The sequence below is a fragment of the Rana temporaria genome, chromosome 2 (assembly GCF_905171775.1).
Source record: "Rana temporaria chromosome 2, aRanTem1.1, whole genome shotgun sequence".
NCBI classification, from domain to species: domain Eukaryota; kingdom Metazoa; phylum Chordata; class Amphibia; order Anura; family Ranidae; genus Rana; species Rana temporaria.
The window spans coordinates 371632548-371646322 of NC_053490.1; the positions used below are offsets into that span (position 1 = coordinate 371632548).

The window sequence follows — 13775 nt, forward strand, 5'->3', positions numbered from 1 at the left end:
CAGACTCGGGAAGACCGCCAGGCAGGTTAAGTGTTGCACGCAGCACTTTGCATGAAGTATACAGCACTTCCATATACCGGCACAAAGAATTTATATAACTATCACCGAGCACTTTAAAGATATATGGACTATATATTACATATAATTTTTAATTTTTATATTATTGATATTAATTATTATCATTATTATATTTAATTTTATTATTGGTACATAGCACTAGGCATTTAATATTAGGATTGGTTCATTTATACTTATATTCACATTCATTGATGTTACATTTTCACAATTGGACCAACACCTGTGAACACAGATTCAGCTAGCACTGCATGTGCACTTATAACCACATATTGAGGGTCAGTTAATTATTTATGATGCAATATTGCATTTAATTCATATTGGGTTACACAAGTAGGCGCCAACACCTACTAATCCCTTCTTCCTCAAACACTTTTAGCCAATATGAATCTATTTCTTTGCACAGTGCTATCTCTGAGCATTATTTTATGAGGTGAGGGCAGTCACTGGCTGGGATGTTATTTGGACCAAACTATACTGTTAATTTACCATATAATCTGCACATACAGTTGGTCCCCTACTCAACCCATTTGTCTTGCAGGTGGGGCTAGATTACAAGGCCTTCTGATGAGAATCACAAATCCTTTGGTGGGTAAAATAATTAACTTTTATGTATTTCAATGTTGTATTAAGAAGTTTGCATGTACAGTATTCCACATTCAAGAACTTGTATTTAGGGGGGGGGGGGGTTGCTAAAACTAGTGCATACAGAATCTAATGCAGTTGTGCATAGTAACCAAACAGTCCTACTGTCAGAATACAATGTCTCAGCTGGGTGGATTCCTCCCTCCATTTCGCTTGTGTGGGTGGAGGAATCCATTTGTGTTTTTTCCATTCATCCTGCTTGGATTTACTCTGGGTATTCCTTAAGAAACAAAGTTTTCATTCTATTTTCTCATTCTCCTTTAGTGATTGAAAGCAAATATCCTTCCTCCTTACCACATTTTCCCCACATTTTGTGATGTCCTGGAGTGCAGTTTTCTCCCCTTTCAGTTGCTGTGCCACCCTTCTGTGCTACCTCATATTCTACAGATGCTAAACGTATCACAAATCTTTCTTGATTAATAGATTTCCTCAAAGATTTCAGTATGGATTTAATCTTGCGTTCCAGTCGTTGGCGGAGGCATGTCAGTGAACAACTTGCTGGGAAAATAAAAATTAAAAATATTTGACAAGGTACAGCTTTTTTTAAACTAAAACCCCTATATGTAACCCAACAAATGAACCACGGCTGAACTCCAAATAAACCTTAGTAATAATCTATCTCTATCTAAACTTCTTTACATTGGTATAAAGCTTAACACAGAACTTCTAAACAATTCCAAACTTCTAGTTTTATTTCACCTGCATTTCATCACGCTTCAATTTTTCATGCCATCACATTTTATGTGGCAAATTTTTTATTATTCTGATCTTTTAATTTCTTTACAATACTAAGACTTATGTCAGGTTATGAAAACTCTTACTTGTGGCCTCCTCCACTTTGACTTCAGCTTCCAATTCCAACGAGATCCTGGTAACTTCTTTATTGGGAGAAGAGCGAGTGCTACGGCCTTTATTCCTCCACAGAGAGTGACATTTCAACTGAATATATGTTAGTTGACAGTCTGAGCATGGTGCATGAGAACCTGATTAGGACAAGATAAGTAAACTGATCGTGAGAAATAGCAAGAAGAGAAAAGAACTACTTAGCAGTAACTGAATTTTCTTATCTGCATTTCTACCCCTCCCTGGTATATCTCTGTTCTTTCCTATTTTTTCTCCTGAATCTCCACTTTTTAATGCCTTTCCCACAATTCCTTTTCATCCTCTCTTCCTACCACTTTTCGCCTTCTCCATTTCTCATACTTCCATGTCTTGCGCTTTCCTCCCCTCTTGATGATCTGCCACGCACTCTCAGACCACATCTGGAATCTTTAAGTTTGAAGGATGCTCTCTGCTTTATTGGTGGCACCAGAGTTTCTGAAATGAGAAATTAAAAATGATTAAAAAGTATATAAACCCTAACAATGATTGTTTTATCTTATTTGGTCTCCTTTCATCTGTTAAAGGACAACTCTGGGCACAAAAAAGGCTGTGCCCCACTGAATGGGTTAACTGCTTTGTTTTTGTCTAGGTAATTTAGTGGAGACTAATCCCTGCCACTCCTGCCTCCCTGCATGCTAGTGGTTTTGTGAATGGACTTTTCCTGGCTGGCATCATCAATTCATCATGCCCATAGACCTGTTCTGGATGTGAGGACGGAAAGAACAGTCCACCGCTTGATCAGAGGGAGCGCAGTTTTCTGGAAGATCGAAGGATCAGGTAGGTATAGCCTTTCGGGACACCCCTAGACAAAATAATTAACCCCACTGGGAGTTCTGCTTTAAATATACCCTTGAAAGCATTTTGGAAAATATTTTTTTTTCATGGAGTTCTGCTTTAAATATAGCCTTGAAAGCATTTTGTTACATTTGTTTTATTAGTTACATGTGTCCTGTGCTCTCCGCCCGTGTTATCTCCGAGGCCTCGTACACACGACCGAGAATCTTGTCATAAAAGAAACATCGTTTTCCTCGATGAGTTTCTTGTCAGGCTTGTCGAGAATCTTGTCAAGCTTTCTTTGCGTACACACTGTCAATCTCGTCGTTCTCAAACACGGTGACGTACAACACGTACGACGGCACTATAAAGGGGAAGTATGATTCCACTGGCGCCACCCTTGGGGCTGCTTTTGCTACTCTCATGTTACTGCGTGTTAAGTAAAAGTTTGGTGAGAGACGATTTGCGCTTTTCAGTCTGTTACAGCGTGACATATGTGCTACTGTAGCTCCATTACAAACGCTACTTTTACAGAAGGCGCGCTCCCATCTCATACTTTATTCTGAGCATGCGCGGGTTTCTAAGCATACACACAAACGTGTTTCTCGTCATAAACCAGCCCGACGAGAAACACGACAAGGAAATTGAGACTCCCGACGAGAAAAAAGAGAACTTGTTCAGTTTTCTCGACGAAAAACATACACACGACCATTTTCCTCGGCAAAAAAGCTCTGCCACCAAGTTTCTTGATGGATTTTGTCGTGTGTACGAGGCCTGAGAGAACATTTAGCCCTCCCATTTTTTACCTTGGACTACAAGTCATTTAGTCTCTATGCTGTGGATAAGAACACAATGGGTAAGGCCAACAAAACTCTGTAAAATTACTGTGTGTTGTCAACGCGCAATATGAACTTAGAAGCTGGCTGAATATCAATAGGAATTTGTCTATGCTAACAGGGTTTGAAAGTGCTAAAACAGGCACATGAGTACTTATTGAGGAGATTTACCTCATATGTGTGTGTTTTTTTAAAGAGGTTGTAAACCTCCATAAAAAAAACCTTCAAGACATAATGAACTAGTATGCATTGCATACTTACAGCTTTCACAGCAGTTACTTCTGGGTAGGCGGTCTTTCGCTCTGTGATTGGCCGGAGCCGCAATGACGTCATTTAAAGCATACAGGAACATAGCTGAGGCTGTCAATCACAGATTGATCCCAACTCTGTCACTTATTTTCACTTAGTGTTAGGAAAACTTATCCGAAGGGATTCATGCTGATAACTAGACATCAGGGAGAAATGACAGGAGGATGATTTACTAAAGGCAAATATACTGTGCACTGCATGTGCACTTTACATTTGCTCTAGATCTGAAATAAGGGGAAGCTCTGCTGGTTTCTATCATCCAATCATGTACCAACAAAAATTCAGCTTTTTTATATTCCTTGCATGTGACTAAGTATTCTTTGCAAAGTGAAATTTTACTTCATTTACTAAGCTCTGGAGGAAGTGCACTTATATGTATATTAGTAAATCAACCCCATAGTGCTTTGGAGAGAGGCAAATAAACACTATAGAAATATGTGCTTTGTTCATATTTCATGTTTGAGGTTTACAGCCACTTTAAGGATTAAAAAAATATTTAGATTAGAACGCCTATAGGTTTAACTATCACTAGAGCTGGTGTGTTATAAGACCTTTGACACTTGCAATTAAGATAATATCAAGCTGTTGGAATTTGATTATTGCATGTGTGACTCTGAGTTTGTCTTATATTGGCTAGATAAAACAGTTTTGTAACACCAGCATTACATGGTATGAGCCTGGGGATATAGTAAGGCCAATGATTTTATCCCAAAGAGATTACACTTAAAGTGTATGTAAACCCTCATATACACCCAGTGAAGAGAGCAGCCTCAGATGATACACAGAGATGAAACAAATCCTCCTACATAAGCAGAGCTGTTCTGTGTATAGATCAGCTTTCTGTAATCTATCTATTGCGACCTACCCGAAAAAAAATTGTCAGAGAACTTGGCAGAAGTTATCATGCTGATAACAGAGGAACGAAGCAGCAGAAAGACACAGGACGCAGGGCTTTGGAGAGAGATAAGCAAACACTACAGATATATGTGCCAAGGTCAAATTTTATGAATTGAGTTTACATCCCCAAAAATTAGGAGATGTAGAAAACTGAGCCAGTACAGAAGAAGTGGCTGTAGGACTGAAATTAGCTATAGCTTAGTAGTTTTATTGGTTTTGCGAATGATCATGGAGAGCTAAGGGACCAGAAATTGTTTTTTGTTAGGGTCCATACATTTATAGTTTCCCCCATTGTGATAGGCATTAAGTTACCAGTGCAATGATGGCTAGTATTCTGTTTAGAGTTGAGTCCAGGTTTATGTGCTGGAGATCCACAGCTGAAGATGTAAGTACTGTCTGACTCTGCACAGAGAAACAGAAAACAATTTATTATTGTTGTTATTAGTACTAGTAATATTATACAAGATTTACATACTAGAATCATTTTACAAAAACAGCAATATTTATATAAAATATCTGAACATATGAGCGGAGTTTCACCCGTTTTTTTATTTATTAAAAGTCAGCAGCATAGCTGCTGACTTTTAATAAACCGACACTCACCTGTCCCACGGTCCAGCGATGCGAGCGCACAAAGCCCCGCTCCTTCCTCTCCCCCTTTTCTCCTTCATTTCTACTGTGGGCACCCAGCTGTGACAGCTTAAGGCTTCACAGCCGGGCGCGCACTGCAAATGCGACACTCACGCTGTGCTCTGCTATAGGCCAGCAATCTTCTGGGACCTGTGTTGTGTCCCAGAAGATCACTGGCAGGGAGGGGCCACCTAAGGCGACAGGAGGAGTCACCTAGGCAGCCTAGGACCCGGAAGGAGGAAGTAGGACAGGAAGTCCCACTAAAAAGAGGAGACACCCCCCCCCCCAAAAAAAAATACAAATGTGGCATGTCAGGGGGTGAGGAGTGCTTAAAGTGGAAGTTCCACTTTTGGGTGGAACTCCGTTTTAATTTACTTTTAGTTCCTTCAGGAAATATTTTGATTCTGTTTATATTCATTTAAACTTCCCTTTCAGTGCAAGAGAACCAATGAACCAGATATTTTCCGTCATTGTAATTTAAAAAAAAAACACAAAATCGACATCTTTGACACAAAAATTAATGTTTCTGATTTAATGTGCATGTAAATCTTATCTAAACTTCTCTTATTTGTTTTATTTTGCTCTGTTATATACACCATTGAATGTTTTTTGTTATATTTGCTCTGCAAGTGCAAAACTACCAGTCAATCTGACTAGAAATCTTGTAACCCCCTATTTCCCTGAAGTGATCCATCAATGCTGAACTGAAATCTCAAACATCGTTATCAGCTCTGCCCAGTTTACATCTGTGAACTACTGAATACTTCCAACCATGTTATGGAGATGATGAGAAGGTGTGGTGTTCTGTGATTCTAACACACTGCCTGCCCTAAGATGACAACACTGCTTCTCCATGGATACAGTACCCTTGGACAGGAAGAACGTTAATGGCAGGAGTACCAGTTTAAAATAAAATAAAATAAAAAAGCATTCAAAGAAAATACAGCCATCTAAGGACTTTTAAGCCACAATATATTAAATTTTTGTTCTTGGGTTTAGACTTTTTAATTTTTGTAATTACTTTTTTAAAAGACACAGTTCTTAAGACAAGCCCCATGCCACAAATTATATTGTATACCCTACAGCTAATCCCCCTCATTTGAAGCTTTGGAAATTACCTGGCAGCAGCAAAGTCTTGGAGCTACAGGTAAGAGAGCAGGTGTCTTTCTTTCCACTTCGAGAACATACCATAGCCGCACGGGAGGACATGCCAGTCGTCATACATTTTACCAGCTCTAAGGGGCAAAGAAAATGTTTAATAAGTGTTTCCTAGAACATACCTCTAAGATGTGCTACAAGTTCACAAGAGTTATTTGCAATGATCAAAAGTTTGATGCACATATAATTTTACCTTCATTGATGTGTGGATAAAATTGTGCAGTAATGTAATTTAAAATGTACAACCTTCACCTACTGATATGTCGGTTATTACACTGTAGATATTTGTATATTGTTTTAATTTGTGTCTACATTCAGTGGTTTTACCTATACAGTACCAAGCCCGGGAAAGGCTGAGGCCTCGTACACACGACCAGTTTCCACACTGGTCGTGTGTACATTTTTCATCGAGGAAACTGTCGAGGAACTCGTCGAGCCAAAAGGAGAGCATGTTCTCTTTTACCTCGACGGGAGGAGGCATGGAGGAGCTCAGCTATGAGAAAAGATTAGAAGAACTAAATCTATTCACTCTTGAGAAGAGGAGAATTAGGGGGGATATGATCAACATGTACAAATATACACGGAACTCTTCAAATCTACCTTGGGAAACCGAATCGAAACTATTCATCCTCAGTTCGCAGCCCCAGATACACTGGATGCCATAAATGCAGCTCTGCTACAGTCAGCCGACTTAGTAGCACCGAAACGCAAAGTCCGCATCCGGAAAAAAAAGTCCGGCTGGTTCAACAACCAGCTGTCCGTACTGAAGCAAGAGCGCAGAAGGGCGGAAGCCGCCTGGAAAAGAAGCCCTTCAGAAGATCACCTCATCATCTACAAGGCAACAACAACACGATATCATAAGGAAATCTTCAAAGCCAAGAAACATAATTTTTCTATGGCGATTAACAGCACCATGAACCGCCCCCGAGAACTCCTCAAGATGGTCACCCAGACCATGAATCAGGGATGTCTTGAAGTCCCCAATTCAGACACCCAAGAGTTCTGTAATGAACTATCGGATTTCTTCATCAACAAAATCGAAAGAATCCAGGAAAGTATTCTGCAAAACAACACCCCCCTCAACCCCCCCTTCAATCAACCGCAAAAGACCAACAGAAACTTTCTACAATCAACAAAGTTCTCTCTGGAACCGATCTCCATCGATACCACAAAAAATATCATTGGTGCCTTGCAAAACAGCACAGCACCCAATGATATCATCCCCACCAAACTGCTGAAGGAATGTGCCGACATCCTGGCACCTCCCATCACACAGCTTATAAACCAATCATTTAAGGAAGGCATAGTGCCATCCCTGCTGAAAGAGGGCACAATCCAGCCCATCTTGAAAAAACCTAACTTGGATCCCAAGGACCCAACTCACCGCCGCCCCATAACAGGCCTAAATGTGCTCTCCAAGATAATGGAGAAAATAGTGGTACAACAGCTGCAACAGCATCTGGATACCCACAATCTACTCGATCCATTTCAATCAGGTTTCCGTCCCAGACACGGGACAGAAACGGCCTTACTCAAAATATGGGACGATGCCCTCGAGGCCGCAGACGAGGGAGAATCCTGTCTCCTGGTTCTGCTGGACCTAAGCGCAGCCTTTGACACAGTAGACCACAAAATGTTACTGATGCGACTGGCCGAGGTAGCCAGAGTCACAGAAGGTGATTTACCATGGTTTTCCTCTTTTCTTGAAAACCGATCACAAACAGTGAAACTGGGATCTTTCACGTCGGAAAAACACACGGTGCCATGTGGAGTCCCCCAAGGATCCCCCCTGTCACCGGTGCTGTTCAACATCTATCTTCGCCCTCTCTTTGATATTATCAGTAGCCAAGAACTACTTTATCACTCTTATGCAGACGATACGCAACTGTATTTTCGCATCTGCAGCAAAAAGGATCATCATCTCAGTTTAGAGAAATGTCTCTCTTCGATAGAAAACTGGATGACTACGAGTTATCTTAAACTCAACAGTTCCAAAACAGAACTTCTTATGTTTCACGCCAGCCGAAAGAGTCAACTGGCAACTACCTGGACACCGCCGCCCACTCTGGGCCAAATCATCGCCCCTAGCTCCAAAGTCAAAAGTCTAGGAGTAATTTTTGACACCTTCATGACAATGGACGCACAAATAGGGTCAGTAGTCAGCGGATCGCACCATTTGTTGTGCCTACTACGCAGACTTATTCCATTTATCCCCAAAGAAGACGTAGCAGTCGTGGTGGGAACAATCGTGAATTCCAGACTGGACTATGCAAATGCCCTTTACCTCGGGCTCCCAAAGTACCTAATCGCTCGTCTGCAAGTCGTTCAGAATACGGCCGCCAGACTTGTGACTGGGAAAAAAACATGGGAATCAATCTCGCCTTCGCTGAGAACCCTTCACTGGTTGCCAGTAAAAGACAGAATTGCATTTAAAGCACTCTGCCTGACACATAAGTGCATCCATGGGAAGGCTCCGCAATATCTTTGCGACAAGATAGAACCTCACAATTCTAATCGCGTTCTGCGATCCAGCGACCAAAATCTGGTCAAGGTTCCAAAAACCAAATACAAGTCCAAAGGAGAAAGAAGGTTTGCTTTTCAAGGTCCTAGACTATGGAACGCTTTACCAACCAGCATTCGGTTGGAGGAAAACCACCTGACTTTCAGAAGACAGATCAAAACTCTGCTCTTTTGATGTCATGAGACACGAACAACAAGCGCCCAGAGGCGATTCAGTTCGCATGTGCCGCGCTATATAAGTTTTTCATTCATTCATTCATAAGAGGTCCATACAGTGGACTTGGTGTTGAGTTATTCACTTTACGGTCAACACTGAGGACAAGGGGGCACTCTTTACGTCTAGAGGAAAAGAGATTTCACCTCCAAATACGGAAAGGTTTTTTCACAATAAGAGCTGTGAAAATGTGGAACAGACTCCCTCCAGACGTGGTTCTGGCCAGCTCAGTAGATTGCTTTAAGAAAGGCCTGGATACTTTCCTAAATGTACATAAAATAACTGAGTACTAAGATTTGTAGGTAAAGTTGATCCAGGGTAAATCCGATTGCCTCTCGGGGGATCAGGAAGGAATTTTTTCCCCTGCTGTAGCAAATTGGATCATGCTCTGCTGGGGTTTTTTGCCTTCCTCTGGATCAACTGTGGGTATGGAGTTGGGTGTATGGGATTGTACTGTGTTTTTTATTTTGTTTGTGTACGTGTGTACGAGGCCTAAGACATTACCTACAATTGATGTTCTCTTTAAACAATTTGGTAGTCATTTCCATAATTTCTTTGGCCCTCTATAGACATAAATATCTGCCTATCTCGACTCTATACAGACCAAAATATACCTTTAACAATTTACCCTATCCTAATGGCAAATCTCACAGACACACAGACACTCATGGGCATCAAAAAAGGAGAGAACTATTATTTATTTATTTTTTGTATGTTTTTGTTTTGGTTGTAAAAATTACCTCTTAATGTTCATATGATAAAACATGTTTTTGCAGTGCTCTAAACCCCATGAAAATTTCAAAGCACTTACCTACACAGTCTTTCTGATTCCAATGAAGTTTAAAGCCAGCTGGACAGGTGCACTCAAAGCCTCCTGGTATATTGATGCAACCATATTTGCAGCCTCCTTTGTTAATGCTGCATTCATCTATATCTAGGATTTGACAAAAGTAAATTACATGTTTTGCATACATTTAAAATGGTTCCTCATTACGCCTACAAGTTGATCATGGAAAAAGGTGTTAAGATGTTCCCCGTGTTATAACAAACCTATCGGTTACCATAAGTGGAACTCTCTGGCATCTCCAGATTAAACACTTTTTAGACAATGTTAGGTTCCCTTTTGCACATTCTCCAGTCCTTATATCACTTATATATACTCTGCTAACGTCTCCCTCTTCATCCCAACTCCTGACGTACACCCGACAATAGAATACTGATCTAGGGTCAGCTATCAAGGAAGTGTGATGGTATCAAATTTAGGAAACTGTGAAGTCCAGTTCTAGCCTTTGAAACCAACTACAAGGTTGTGATGAGATGGTATATGGTCCAAGTTTGAATCGCCTGTTACATACCTGGCTTTTCACTTTTAAATTTTTGAATATGTGGACAATTGGGAACCTTTTATTATACCTGGTGGCCTGCTCAGTGGTCCAGATATTCTGGACTGATATTTTTTCACTTTTTGCTAGCCTTTTGGGACAAGCGATCCCGTAGGTAACAAAATTGCCCTCATTTGTGTCAAACTACTAGACTTCTTTAAAGATCCATTTAAATTTTTGAGACATGTCCTTACCACAGTGAAACCAACAATTGCAAAAGCTTGGAAATCCCTTATCCTCTCCATGGTTGAAGTTAGGCCAAGAGTTACAAAGACTATGCTACACAATGATTCAAAGGCAAGTAAATCCCATACAATGGAAAAGTACACAACTACCTGGTACTTTTGGTTTATGCATTGTCTACCTAGTTGGACAGCTTTTCAACTAGGCCTTTAAAACAGGACATGACCATGGCCCTGAACATCTATTCCCATGCACTCATGCCCTACCCTCCTGGTTTAAATAACATATAATTTCCTATATCCAGAAATCCCTGGAGCTAACAATTAAAGGCAATATCAAAAGTAAGCAAAGTTAAAACATTACCTCCACAGTGAGTAACTCCATATAATGCATAGCCCTTTTGACACAAACACTGGAAGCTCCCAGGTGTGTTGACACAGATGTGATCACATGTCCTGTCAAAGGAGCACTCGTCAATATCTAGGGGTGAGGAAATGTCTATGAGAGGTTTGTCGCTTCCAATAATAAATAAATTCACACATGAAGGAGGTTGTCACATACACATTGATATTTTTTATTGTTACTGCAGTTCCACTATGCATTTTTTTGTAGTTTGCAGAAACGCTCTACAGTCCATTTAACATGGTTTCCTATGGTATGAGTTCACATCTATGCATTTTGCGGCCGGTGCCTTTTTGGAAAGGGTCGGAGACTTTTTTCCCGCTATTTACGGGTAATAGACTTCAATGGAACCGCACCAGTGTTTTTGATGCGATTTTTGATGTGTTTTGCGTTTTGAAGTTTTTATTTTAGCACTGTATATACAGTGCCTTGAAAAAGTATTCATGCCCTTTGAAATTTTCCACATTTTGTCATGTTACAAACAAAAATGTTAATGTATTGTATTGGGATTTTATGTGATAGACCAAAACAAAGTGGCACATAACTGTGAAGTGGAAGGGAAATGATAAATGGTTTTCATTTTTTTTTACAAATAAATATCTGAAAAGTATGGCCTGCATTTGTATTCAGCCCCCCTGAGTCAATACTTTGTAGAACCACCTTTTGCTGCAATTACAGCTGCAAGTCTTTTTGGGGATGTCTCTACCAGCTTTGCACATCTAGAGAATGACACCTTTGCCCATTCTTCTTTGCAAAATAGCTCAAGCTGTCTGAGTGGATGGAGAGCATCTGTGAACAGCAATTTTAAAGTCTTGCCACAGATTCTCAATTGGATTTCGGTCTGCACTTTGACTGGGCCATTCTAACACATGAATATACTTTGATCTAAACCATTCCATTTTAGCTCTGGCTGTATGTTCAGGGTCGTTGTCCTGCTGGGAGGTGAACCTTTGCCCCAGTCTCAAGTCTTTTGCAGACAGGTTTTGTTCTAAGATTTCCCTGTTTTTGACTCCATACATCTTCCTTACAACTCTGAAGAAAAGCATCCCCACAACATGATGATGCCACCACCATGTTTCACAGTGGGGAAGATGTGTTTAGGGTAATGTGCAGTGTTAGTTTTCCACCACACATTGCTTTTAGAACAAAAAGTTAAATTTTGGTTTTATCTGATCAAAGCACCTTTTTCAAGGCACTGTAGCTGGTTGCTTAGCAGGGGGCCAGGTAGCTGGCCACCGCATCCTTAACAACCAATGAATCATCAGCTGACAGCAGGTTTCCCCCTCTGAAAGCTGAATGTAAAAATAAATTGTTGGCAAAAAAATTTGCGTAGAAATCGGTGCGGGGTCCCCCCTCAGGTCCATACCAGGCCCTTTGTGTCTAGTATGGATTCAGAGGGGATGCCCCAGGCCATTTCTTTTAAAAAAAGGGCGCGGGTCCCCCCCCAAAATTAGTATGAGTCCCTTATCCGAGCATGCCTCCCAGAAGGTCAGGAAACGGATAATGCGAGTGAGCACCCCCCTCCTGAACTATACCAGGCTGCATGCCCTCAACATGGGGGGGGCTCTGCGCCCCCCCCCACCCCAAAGCACCTTGCCCCATGTTGATGAGGACAGGGGCCTCTTCCTGACAACCCTGGGCGTTGGTTGTCGGGGTCTGTGGGCCAGGGGCTTATCAGAATCTGGAAGCCCCCATCAACAAGGGGGACCCCAAATTCCGGCCCCCTCTAATATGAATGGGTATCGGGTACAGAGGGGAACTGGAGGAGCACAGAGGAGGACATGAAGGGGGAGAACAGAGGGGGACCGGAGGAGCACGGATGAGGACACAGAGGGAAAGCACAGAGGGGGACCGGAGGAACATGGAGGAGGACACGGAGGGGGACTGGAGGAGCATGGAGGAGGACACAGAGGGGGAGCACAGAGGGGGACTGGAGGAGCACGGAGGAGGACACAGAGGGAGGGCACAGAGGAGGGCACATAGGGGGACTGGAGGAGGACACAGAGGGGGAGAACAGATGGGGACCCGAGGAGTACAGAGGAGGACACAGAGGGGGAGCACAGAGGGAGACTGTAGGAGCAAGGAGGAGGACACAGATGGAGGGCACAGAGGGGGGCCAGAGGAGGGCACAGAGGGGAACTGAAGGAGGAAATGGAGGGGGAGCAAAGAGGGGGACCGGAGAGATGGAGTAAGGGAACATATGATTGGTTGGAACAAAGAAGACACCGTATGTAGTTGTTTTGGGACACATTCTTTAACCACTTCCCGACCGCCGCATGTATATGTACGTCCACAGAATGGCACGTACAGGCAAATGGGCGTACATGTACGTCCTTGCCTTTCCGCGGGTCGGGGGTCCGATCGGGACCCCCCCCCGCTACATGCGGCAGTCGGGTTCCCTCGTGGAGCGATCCGGGACGACGGCGCGGCTATTTGTTTATAGCCGCTCCGTCGCGATCGCTCCCCGGAGCTGAAGAACGGGGAGAGCTGTGTGTAAACACGGCTTCCCCGTGCTTCACTGTGGCGGCGTATCGATCGAGTGATCCCTTATATAAGGGAGACTCGATCAATGACGTCAGTCCTACAGCCACACCCCCCTACAGTTTTAAACACATACTAGGTGAACCCTAACTCCTACAGCGCCCCCTGTGGTTAACTCCCAAACTGCAACTGTCATTTTCACAATAAACAATGCAATTTAAATGCATTTTTTGCTGTGAAAATGACAATGGTCCCAAAAATGTGTCAAAATTGTCCGAAGTGTCCGCCATAATGTCGCAGTCACGAAAAAAATCGCTGATCGCCGCCATTAGTAGTAAAAAAAAAAAATAATAAAAATGCAATAAAACTATCCCCTATTTTGTAAAC

General features: G+C 42.2%; 1 protein-coding gene across 4 annotated transcripts in view; it reads right to left on the reverse strand.

The window, feature by feature from the left end:
- The window catches only part of SCUBE3 (signal peptide, CUB domain and EGF like domain containing 3), a 159336-nt gene that overhangs the window by 24429 nt on the left and 121132 nt on the right, over positions 1-13775 (reverse strand). For all 4 annotated transcript variants that reach the window (XM_040337787.1, XM_040337786.1, XM_040337785.1 and 1 more), the window contains 7 exons: positions 10869-10985; positions 9752-9874; positions 6167-6283; positions 4731-4820; positions 1924-2037; positions 1542-1703; positions 1015-1218 (listed from right to left, as the gene is read on the reverse strand). In XM_040337787.1, coding sequence (XP_040193721.1) covers positions 1015-1218; positions 1542-1703; positions 1924-2037; positions 4731-4820; positions 6167-6283; positions 9752-9874; positions 10869-10985 — 927 coding nt within the window. The remainder of the gene's footprint in view (positions 1-1014; positions 1219-1541; positions 1704-1923; positions 2038-4730; positions 4821-6166; positions 6284-9751; positions 9875-10868; positions 10986-13775) is intronic.